The sequence below is a fragment of the Sciurus carolinensis genome, chromosome 15 (genome assembly GCF_902686445.1).
Source record: "Sciurus carolinensis chromosome 15, mSciCar1.2, whole genome shotgun sequence".
NCBI classification, from domain to species: domain Eukaryota; kingdom Metazoa; phylum Chordata; class Mammalia; order Rodentia; family Sciuridae; genus Sciurus; species Sciurus carolinensis.
This window is the reverse complement of record NC_062227.1, coordinates 68,514,088-68,526,298: the sequence shown is the minus strand read 5'-3', so window position 1 is coordinate 68,526,298 and position 12,211 is coordinate 68,514,088. Positions and strand designations below refer to the sequence as shown.

The window sequence follows — 12,211 nt, the reverse complement described above, 5'->3', positions numbered from 1 at the left end:
TTTGCTCACATAAAGTCCAGCTCATAACCTGGATTAGCAGAGGAGTGAATCCCCTCACTCTTCTCCCCGTAATGCTCCTGTCCACTGCTTTCACTTTTGCAGTATGAAAGCATCATCTCCACTGAACCTCCTCCACTTAAGAATCTCCCCTGGTTCTCTACAGCTTACTATAGTAGGTTCAAAGTTTCACCATCTGACTTCAAGTCATGCATCCCATAATAACTGCTATGGGAGTTCAGAATTCTGTCTTCCTCAATTGCTAAACAAGCCAGATTCAGATTCTTGCCTTCCGTTTCACATGCCTTCACTATCCAAGCCTTGTATCGTTTCAGTGCTCAGCCCAACTGTACTAGAACCTGTACCTACTTGAAGTTTGGCTCATTTTTCCAATGAGATAATGGAAAGCATTTTTTTTTAAATTCCTTATCTTTTAGAATCTATGAGCTACAGTTACACTATGAACAAAGCAAGTGTTTGATAAATATTCTTACAATTTGTAGTAGTAAATACTTGCTTTTATTTAGTTTGCTGATTGCAGGGGACTGAGATCTTTCACCTGGGCAAACATATGCCCCTACGACCTTTTCATTTGCGGACCTGCCATGATTTTCAAATTTTGAGGAAATGTTTTATTAAATGGTTGGCTCTTGATTTATGGTATCCCTTTGGGTATATATCATTCAGGTTTATTTTATTCTGAGTTCTTATTAGCGCAACATGAAACTGCAGGTTGTGTACGGAGTCCAAAAATGGGCTTTCCTTTCACTCTTTAGTATTAAATTATGGTCCCAGTTTCACTATTTTTATAAGGTAGTCCAAGAAATTATTCATATTTCCCCCTCCTACTTTAAACAGAAGAAACAAATCAACCATGATATTTATCTATCACAATATGAGAAGAAACAAATTAGGAACAATAAAATCTTCCTTTTTCATCCCTTTAAATACAAAACCAGCTCTCTTCTTTTATGACTTTTATCTTGGTAATATTTGACACTTATTTTACTACATGAGGAAAGAGAAATCAAATGATGGCACTGGGTAAATTCTTAAAAACAGATGGGTTTTGATATGGTCTCTGTTACATACCATTGTAAGAGGCATAGAGTGCTTTTAGGAAATAGCCACAAATGTTTAATGTCACCAATTGATTCCTTTCACAGTGTAGAATTTCAATGTTGTTGAAGATCATAGCATCTAGATCACCAAGTTTATTATCTCGCAAATCAAGCTGAGTGATATGCTGCAGAAAGTCCACTTCATCTGCTACAAGCTTCCTAATTACGTTCAGTCTTCAGGGGGAAAGACACAGACAGAGACTATAATTAACTACAGTGCTATAAACAAATGGTCACACCCTAACACAATAGGGTAATGAGAAAGGATTCAAGCTTCACAGTGTTACAGTTCTCCATGACTTCTTTAATCTCAACATCTGGCTGTGCTTAACAGGACAGATTCACTGGCTCCTTTCAGCTACAATTTCAATTTCAAGAAGCTGTGTCACAACTTCATTCTGTGACACAAATTGGGCCATAAATCTGGAAGAGGAGCAAGCATATTGATTTTACCTAAATTCATTTCAAGAGAGAGAACAATCCACTTTTATAAACTTATTTCCAAAGAATTAGGTTGTGAAAGTACTGCTACCATACTGGAAAGAACATAGGAAACAGAGTCCAGAAACACCTATTCCATATATTGCAACTTCCCTGGATACTTAATGAACGAGAGGAGATGACCAAGCAGACAGATGAACAGTCATAAAGAAGGACAGAACTGAGGAGTAAACGTGGAAAAGTAATGACTGCAAGTTGCATAATGGATGGGAGCACTGGAGTCGGAAATGCAATGCTCTGGACCAGGACTGATTAGCAAAGCTACCTCCATCTAGGGAACACTAACTTAAAAAAGCAAAGTACAGAAAATACTGAAATGTGGCATCCAGGATTCACTGAAAAATCACAAAATGACAACAATGGGGACCAGCAAATCTAGGGTGGAGCAATGCATTGGGGAAAACTGTCCAAATCTCTAGTCATGCGTACTAGACCAAGTGAACCAAGTGAAGCTGCTATGGATGAACTGCCAGAAGACAAGTAGTAACAGGGACTAGGAACCAATATAACAAAGATAAAGGGAAGAAAATAGATGAAATCTCAATCCCAGTTTGATAGGGTACGTCTAACTCCTTTTAAAACAAAAGATGACAAAACCCTCTAATTCTCATTATAAAGCCAAGAAAGTTCTGCGCTTATATCCTTGAGTAGAAGAACACTGATGATAAGGATGGAGCAGTGAATTTCTGCCCTTCAGAAAAAATTTTAAAAGCTATGTAACTAAATTATGAAGAGTAATATCATAAAGCCACTGAAACACAAGGGTGAGTGACAGCAGAGCTAGGATTCATCAACTTGCAAGTATGGAATGTGAACCCTTCAAAGGTCCCCAAGATGACAGTTTGGACTCCTACTCTTTTTTTGCTGTTAGGTATAAGATTTAAAGTTGGCCTCAATTCACCTACCAATTCACACATTTCAACATGCTCAGATTACTAGAATGTGTACAACAGATTTAAAAAAAACAAAAACAAAAACAAAACATGTTGAAAACAACAGGCTACAGAAATTTTTTAAAAAGTCTTCCCCAAACCACCCTTTAAATAACGTTCACAATAACATTATCATCTTCATTTGAAATAGCCACACATACACAGTCATTTTAATACTAAAATAATGAAAGTGTTGGTTTAATGAGACAAAAGAAAATCTTTGACAAAAACAAAGTTAACATTCCCACTGTTTAAACTGTCAACACTTATAATGATTCAAATATCAGAAGGTTTAGGCTCACACAGTACTACTCCTATTTAGGATAAACTTTTTAAGAATATAAAATGGTTAAAATTCCCTTTGGGTGGTACAGGCATTTTATTTACTTCAAAAATATTCGCTAAGCAGTTCCTATGCATAGAAGGGCACAGTGGAGAAGTGGTATGTGCTAGTCCCAGGTGGCTGCTCAACACTGCGTAGAAGACCTTGAGAAAGTCACCCAACATCCCTGAGCCTAAGTCTAATCTATGAAATGAGGATAATACCCTCCTTGCCCTGAAGAGTAGTTGAAAGAATGGAAATGAGTAATACACATGCTAGTACTTCATCAACTGTGAAGGCTGTGCTGCTGCAACGGCTGCTTGGTGAGTCAGAGGTGAATGAAACGAGTTTCTCGAAGGATTTCATAATTTAGTCAGGGACTTGGATATGCTTTGAAGTTTTCAATGTAAGGACTACCAGTATATGACAAGTGCCATAATGGTGTCAGAAATACAGAGGATGCTCAAACAAGACGCTATGGGAAAGGGAAGCATCTCATCTGAATCCCAAAGGTAGGTGGAATTTAACAGGTGTCAATGGGAAAAGGAAAGCAGTCCACAGGAAGGGCAGAAATTCACTGCTCCCTCCTTATCAACAACTTGACAGTTAAGCTTGTCAACACTTAAACTAGCTGACTCCCTGCACAGTGAAATAAGTCCATCACAAAACACTTGAATGTGAAACCACTATACATTTCTAAAGTGAGTCTCAATGTTGAGACATCTCATTATGGATATAATTCGGCTTGGCAGCCCACATTATGGGACCACTGTGAGCAGCTCAGACACAGCCTCACCCTTAAGGGGCTTATATGATAATAGGCAGAAACCAGCTATAAGAGTCAGGTACCTTGAACTAGAGAATGAAGGATCTGAGCAAGATCGTACTTACTTAAGAGGCTGCGTAATGGAAGCAGATATATCAGTTAGGAAAGAGCAGCAGCAGTAAGAAGGGAAAGGAAGGGATTAGAGAGGGAAACTGGTGTGAAGGAAGAACTCATCAAATCTGAGGGAAGATGAGAGTCAAATGATTTGTGTCTGGCTAACTAACAAGGCGCTGCCCCTATCAGCAAAAATAAGAATCACGGGAAAGACCCAGTTGAGTAAAGAAAGAAACTGGACTCTGTTTCACAAGTATTTCATTAAATATGTCAATAGGAGAAACCAAAGAGAAATTATTCAGTTGTCAGCTAAAGTGCGATTGGACCCCAGAAGACAAAAGAAGAGTTACGGAGATTGGGTAAGAGAAATACTGAGGAGAGAGAACTGGAAAGAGGTAGATGCGCAGGGGTGTTAATGATGCCATTGAATAAGTAGCTTCAGGATCAAAAACATCAGCTTACACAACAGAAAAAGATTAAAAGAAAAATGATTGCTTTTAGTATAATGTAACATTTCCATTGGAAGGAAACTCAAACAATAAAATTGGTCCACTGTTGAATGAAATTCCCCTTAAATTATTCTACTAGCTTGAATTTAAAGTATTAAGGCAGATTTACAAGCAAATATGAGTAGATGTCTCCCTCCTCAGTTCAGGACCTGGAGACAAGCAGTTATCTGCTCACAGTCACTCGAAAGTTACAGAATGTCCAATGTCTATCCTGCTATTTAAATATCCTCCCTCTGATGTCATCAAAAAGACTCAGGCTAGAGTCAGAAATCTGAAGAATTTACAAGTCTCTTAATGAGAACTGTTACTCCGACATCAGTTTGATCTTATTTATAAGCTAATTCAGATCAAGAAAAATGCTCTTTTTATGAGTACCAGGTACCCTAGAAATCATCTCAGGCTGTCACTGCAGTTCAGTGCAACCCATCATCCTTGGATCTACTAAAGTTACACCACTGGGTGTGTAACCTCAAGCTCTAACGCAGGCTTGTCAGTCTCATCAGATTGAAGTAGCATCATCTTTGCCTTCTCCTTGTATACTAGTTCTCTGTGCATTAGAAACAAAAAGTAAATCTTTTGCTGAGCATCTATTATAAAAATAGTGAGGCCTAAACTCTGTAAAGGAGGGTTTTCTAAATCCAATTCACTCAGGGGGAAATAACATTAACAGTGTGGAAAGAAAGTCAACAAAGTGTTTAGTTCCCTATCCTGTCCCATTCCCCAAATTATTCAAAACTAAAGAAATTAGAACCATTTATAGTCCCCAAATTAAGAACTCTAGATCTGCAAATTGCTAACACTTCTCTAGGTGGTACAGGCTTGATTCCTTTAGTTTGAGAAAAGCTGAAGCCAAGCAATTCTTGTGGAACTGGAATATGTGAGTTTAACAGGCCAAACCACATGAAGGGAGAAGCGAGGGCAGGCAAAGATGATGCTACTTCAATCTGATGAGACTGACAAGCCTGCGTTAGAGCTTGAGGTTGGCAACAGAGAGGAAAGTGGGAGTGAAGCAAGGACAGACCCGCCTTTAATAAACAAAGTATAAAATGCCAAGAACCAAAGTTGAGCAGGTTCCACAAGCAGGGAAGAATCCCTGGGCAATAATAACAGAGCACAATGCTTGCTGGGAGTGCTAGGCGATTTAACTCAATTCTCTCCATAACTCTATGAACTAGGTTTTGTTATTAACTGTAATTTATACATGAGAACATATCTGCCCAATACTCAACATGGCTAGTATGCAGTCACCCCTGATTAATAAGGGAATTAGTTTTGTTGGAAAAGTATCACACTGGGCAAGTTAGCATTAAGGATGAACTCCTTCTTATATGTCGCTATGTAACAACTCAAGTCCATGACAGGTCCTTGCTTTTCCTTAAAAAGAGAAATTTTAAAAAGCTTTCTCCTTGTATACTAGTTCTCTGTGCATTAGAAACAAAAAGTAAATCTTTTGCTGAGCATCTATTATAAAAATAGTGAGGAGATTGTTCTGGTGGTTTCCAGTTAGGATTTAGTGTGATCAGATTCAAAATGCAAGTTCCTTTTGTCTTGCACTGGGAGAGAGTGGAAGCTATAGTCAAACTTCAGTATGACAGGATTACAGTTTTGATAATTTTTGTAATGAATGGTAAACTAAGATTAGAGTCACTTGGATGAAGAGAGGAAATTTTGAAAAGTAAAATAAATTTAACTTGATGAACAAATTATATTAAAGAAGTCAAGAAAGAAAAAAAATTTTAAGAAAGGGGGAGATGCTTAATGATGGCCAATGCCTCAGAAAGTCAGAGATAAGAAGAACTAAGAAAAAACAATTTCCAACTTGTTCTCAATGAAACAATTTTCATTTACTTTAAATAGCTTTCTGACTCAATGGTCCTATCTATCCAAGCAAATTAAAACTGGGTTTGATTTCACATGAGAAAGTTAAGACCTTCAAGCCATATATGATCATTTATCAATGAGAATATTTATAAAAATGTTTCAGGTAAGAGCAAACTCTACTATTAATCATTACTCTTCCCTCCTGGCAGAAATAGAAAAATAGGTTCTAGTTCAACTAACCAGTCTACTTGCTTTAGCTAATCTCACCAAAAGAGCTATAGGAATCCTCCCTCTCCACCAAATGTAAGTCAACCACTCTAATGGCATACTTCTCATAAACAGTTACCTGAGATCCACATGTTTAATGTGAGGCATTCTTCTTAGAGCCTGCAGCCTAAGAGTCTCCACACAGTTTCCAGACATACAAAGTTTATCCACAGCAGTCAGTTTCTCCAGTACCTCTGGAATGTCAGTGAATTCATTGAATGAAAGACCAAGATAGCTGAGCTGGTGCATGTTCTCCAACTCAGCAGGAAGGGACTGGAGAAAATTTCCATCCAACAAAAATGTCTGCAAGCTATTAAAGAAAACATACAGAATCATAAAGAGAAGTGTACATTTTATATTGTTATTATCAACATACATAAAGAACATATTACTAAAAAATGTACTACTCTTTGAAAATGCATAAGGACAGGGCTTGAGGCAATAATGGGGAAAAAAAATCAGAAATAACCTAACCTTTTATTAAAAATGGAACCTGTGATCAATTTTCTCAACTTGGATATGCATCTATAGGAATAGTGTGAGTTAACTGTGGTACGAACCAGTCCAAATACCCATTTTTCCTTGTTATTTCTTAAAATTGACTTCTTTCCCCCATGTTTAGACACATCCACCCATTCATCAGTTCTAAACAAGGTATCTTAATTATTACAAGATCCTAAAGAGTGAACTTTTAACAAACTCTTTCTACATAGATCACATATGTCTGATCTCCAGTTTTGGGGCCACAACCCAGTGCAGCTTCCCTGAGGTTTCTGAGGGAGGCCACCACATACTTGTGCATAGCTCCAACAGCTGCTGGGACTGCTCGCAGGGCATTGCAGGACACGTTCAGCTCCGCCAGGGTTGGAATACTGCAGACTGCTAATGGGAAGTCCCCTAGATGATTATTGGAAAGGTTAAGACTCTTCAACTTGGTGAACCTATTACAATAAATCAAAACAAAAGGAAAGAAAAATATCATAGATGTATAACATTACATGACTTTAACATAGCTGAGTCATATTCCCAACTTCAACTGAGGTGGAAACCGAGCCTCCAGAGGTTAAGGAAACAGCAGAGCCAGAACACACAGCTGACTCTAAGGCCACTGTCTTTCCTAAATTGTCAATATTATATTTAGAAACAAACTTGTTGCTCTAAAATAAAGTTGAATATTTGAGGAGGTGAGTTCCACCGGCATAAGATTTTCAGTTGTTTCTCAGTTTGTGTAATGGACAACCAGGTAAATGGTCCCTGTGAGAGAAGGCAAGAGAGCAGGCAAAGCTGGGAAGCTAGCTCTTCCTGTTATCTCAGAGAAGTCAAAAACTGCTTCTATTTTCTTAAACATAAATGGAAATAAGAACTTTGAACAATTTATCGAAACAACACTCTCCAAAGGTAGCCAGGACTTTGCAGATCCAAATTTAAGAACCAATTACCATTCCTTATCTCAATACAGCACTCGATCCTGCTGCCCACACACCCTTCTTGAAAAGCTCTCGTTTCACCTTAGCAACACTTCCCTCACACAGCCTCTTCCGACCCTCTTCTCCTTCTTCATTGTCTCCTCTTCCCACCATAAACTAAAACACTCCTCGCAGATACATTCTCTGCCAGTTTTGTATTTGCTCTGCATTGTCTTCCTAGGACATCTTCTCACTGAAATGTCAACAATTCTCTGTCTTATCACACGCAGTCTTCCCTGGAGCCACCCTGCATGTCCAGTCCTGGGCTGAATTTACCATCTTTATCCCATCCCAGTACTTCCTTCCTCCTGTTCTATTTTTATTAATGACTCTTTCACTTTCTCAGTTGCCCAAGCAACTAAAGCAATTGCAAAAGCTATCTTTAATTTTACTCCTCTGTGCACTCTTACATTTGGCCCACTGCCAATTCTCTACACCACTTTTATACGAGAAGAGAACCAGATAACTTATTACATTATATTAAATTTTTAAAAAACTGTCAAGGTCTACTACTACACTTAAAACAGACACATATCCTAGACCCAATTCAACCCAATCCACATTTTTAAGTTATCATGGTGACCTATTTATTGAATTCTATAATAAAAAGGCTAAACTTTATTCTACAAAGATAAATAAAAGTTTATTTTACACAGAAAGTTGACAAGCACCCAACAGTTTCAAAATGTTGCCTTGATTTTTTCTAATAGTTGTTTTCTTCAATAGGTGACTATAAACTTAATAGTATTACAAATTCTTAAAAATTAGGGAAGAATTACTGCTAAACTGAAAATCACTTTTAAGTTGTTTTACATTTAATACTTCAATCATTAGACCTTCTGAAAACAAAGAATGTCCTCTCTATTCTGATTTTCTATGAAATACTAATAAAACAGAGACTTGGGGCTGGGGAGATAGCTCAGTCGGTAGAGTGCTTGCCTTGTAAGCACAAGGCCCTGGGTTCGATCCCCAGCACCCAAAAAACAAAACAAAACAAAACAAAAAACAGGGACTCGTATTCCTAGTCTAGTAGTTCTCAAAGCCTGCATGGCAGACCCCCGAAGAGGTACCTGAGACCCTTTCCAAAAATCCCCCCAAGGGCAAAACTATTTTCTTAACAATACTAAGATTTCATTTGCTTTTTGCACTCTCATTTTCTGTCAAATGTTCACTGGAGATTTCCAGAAGGTACAGGTCCTTATAATAGTACACCATATTGAATGCAGAAATATGAAAATCCAGCCACATCTTTTGTAAAAATATACAACAATGACACTCTTCTCACTATTGGCTTTTGTTTTGTACAATACTTAACTTTTAATTGTCATTAACTTAATGTCATTAATTAATTGTCAGTTAACTTGTCATTCAGTAATGCAACGTATAGTTTATATAAATAAAAGCTGCCAAAAACCCTCAATTTATTCTTTTTCTTGGTATTGGAGACTGAATTCAGAGGCACTCAACCACTGAGCCACATCCCCAGCCCTATTTTGTATTTTATTTAGAGACAGGGTCTCACTGAGTTGCTTAGTGCCTTGCTTTTCCTGAGGCTGGTTTGAACTCGAGATCCTCCTGTCTCAGTCTCCCAAGCTGCTGGGATTACAAGTGTGCACCACTGCACCTGGCTAGAATCCTCAATTTTTGAGAGAGTAAAGGAGTCCTGAAATAAGAATACAAGATAAAATACAGAACACAAAGTTAAATTTAAATGTCAGATATGTAATAGTTGTTTTTTTTTTCCTTTATGTTCCAATACTGCAGTGGGACACTTTAAAACAATGCATTCATTATCCAAAACTCAAATTTAATAGTTTACATCAGTAACACCCCTTACACCCACTCTCTCAACCCATACAAATGAGGCAACCCTCCCTCAGATAAAACACCTGCCTTAGTCATCACAGACAAAACAGTTGTTCTCGGCCAAACAAAAGTGGTAGGTATGCCCCTTTCTAGGTCCTTTTCATCATTCGTCAGAACAGGCCATGATTTTAAATTTTGCATGCTATTAAATAAAAAAGTTGTTTTTAAAAAAAGACCCTCTGGGAAGGAAAAAAATCCACTAGATATTATCCAACATAATAAACAAACTTTTCACAAAGTGGGGGACAACATGGTGGAATAGAGGGCTGGAGTTATGGCTCAGTACTAGAGTGCTTTGCCTGGCATGTATGAAGTCTTGGGTTCGATCCTCAGCACTGCATATAAATAAATAAATTAAATTAAATAAAAAAGGTCCATTGACAACTAAAAAATATTAAAAAAAAAAAAAAAAAAAAAAAAAGGATGGGGGAATAGAGGTCACATTCCTGGCTGCTCTGTGGTGTAAAAGCAGACAGGCAGCTTCTCTGCAAGGTGAGTGACAAAACAAACCAAGATACTTTTAATAACAGAATCCATCAACACCACAGTGGTAGAAATGTGAGAGAAGGAGTTTAGAAAGTTCACAGTTAAACTGATCTGCAAGGTAAAGGACGATATAAAGAATAAAATCAGAGAGAAAATCAGGGAGTAAAAGATGGCTTCAATGAAGAGATTCTGTAAAGAAAAATCAAACAGAAATACTCAAAGGAATCAATGAACCAAATTAAAAATTCAATGGAAAGCATCACCAACAGACTAGATCACTTGGAAGACAGTTTCCAGAAATGAAAACAAATTACATAAAGTTGAAAATGAAGTTGATCATGCAGAAAAGATAATAAGAAACCATGAATAGAACTTTCAAGAAATGTTGGATAACCTAAAAAGACCAAATATAAGATTAGGATACGTGAAGGCTCAGAGATAAAACCAAAGGAACGTACAACCTTTTTAATGAAATAATAATCAGTTAAATTCCCAAACCTTAATGATGAAATGGAAAATCAAATACAGGAGGCTAACAGGACCTCAAATATGCAAAATTCCAACAGATCCACACAAAGGCACATTACTATGAAAATGCCTAACATACAGAATAAGTATAGAAGTTTAAAAACTACCAGAGAAAAATGACAGGTCACAATTAAGGGGAAATCATTCCAGATCTCAGCTGATTTCTCAGTACAGACCCTCAAAGCCAGGAGGTCTTGGAATAATATACACCAATCTCTGAAAGAAAATGGATGCAAGCCAAAATTATTATATCCAAGCAAAATTAAGTTGCAGAATTGACAATGAAATAAAAAACTTCCATGAAAAACAAAAGTTAAAAGAATTCACAACCAGGAAGCCTTAATTACAAAATATACTCAATAAAATATTTTATGGAGAAGAAATGAAAAATAAAAGTAAAAACCAGCAAAGGGAGGAATGATACTAGAACAGTCAATCAAAGGAGAAACTAATTCAAATTAAAAACCAGAAATCAAAATGACGGAATAAGAATAATTTCTCAATAATAACCTTAAACATTAATGGTCTAAACTCATCAATCAAAAGACACAGACTGGAAGACAGGATTAAAAAACAAGATCCAACAATATGCTGTCTCCAGGAGATTCACCTCATAGGAAAAAGGATGGGAAAAAACATCATTCACAAGGATTGCATAAACAAGCAAGGGTATCTAATCTCATATCAGATAAAGAGGACATCAAGCCAAAGTAAATCAGAAGTGACAAAGAAAGTCATTTCATACTGCTTCAGGGAATTATACACCAACCCAACATATTAAGCAGCCATATCAATGTTTATAGCAGCTCAATTCATAATTAGCTAAGCTATGAAACCAACCTAAGTGTCCTTCAACAGATAAATGGAAAAAGAAAATGTGGTATATAGATACAATGTAATATTACTCAACCATAAAGAAGAATGCAATTATGACATTTGCCAGCAAGTGAATGGAACTGGAGACTATCATGCTAAGTAAAATAAGCCAATTCCAAGAAACCAAAGACTGAAACGTTCTTTCTGATATATGGATGCTCACACACAATAAGGGATGGGGGAGGAAAGAACTGAAGTTCACTGGATTAGACAAAGGGGAATGAAGGGAAGGTAGGAGAGATGGGAATAGGAAAGAACTGAATGAATAGAACATAACTTTCCTATGTTCATTTATTAATACAAAACCAGTGTCATGTTCAATCACAAGAATGGGATCCTAATTATAATAAATTATAATCAATGTATGTATAATACATCAAAATACACTCTACCATCATGTTAGATATACAAATAAAAAAAGATATACAAAGAACAAATAGAAGAAAGTGGGGGATAGGAGAATTACAAAGCCAATAATTACTCAAGAAAGAAAATAAGAAGCATTAGTTTTTGGAGAAGTACAGGTCATTAACAGGTTATAATTCATTTGTACAAACAAATTTACTAGAATATTATCACTACTGAAGCAAATAAAAGCAGCAGTGAACTGAAAAAGCACAACATAGTTGATAGTTTTAC

At 36.8% G+C, this 12,211-nt stretch overlaps 1 protein-coding gene across 1 annotated transcript in view; it reads right to left on the bottom strand.

The window, feature by feature from the left end:
* The window catches only part of Phlpp1 (PH domain and leucine rich repeat protein phosphatase 1), a 215,675-nt gene that overhangs the window by 47,821 nt on the left and 155,643 nt on the right, over nt 1–12,211 (bottom strand). Inside the window, exons 5-7 of the mRNA XM_047526484.1 lie at nt 7,145–7,291; nt 6,430–6,660; nt 1,090–1,292 (exon numbers count right to left, since the gene is read on the bottom strand). Coding sequence (XP_047382440.1) covers nt 1,090–1,292; nt 6,430–6,660; nt 7,145–7,291 — 581 coding nt within the window. The remainder of the gene's footprint in view (nt 1–1,089; nt 1,293–6,429; nt 6,661–7,144; nt 7,292–12,211) is intronic.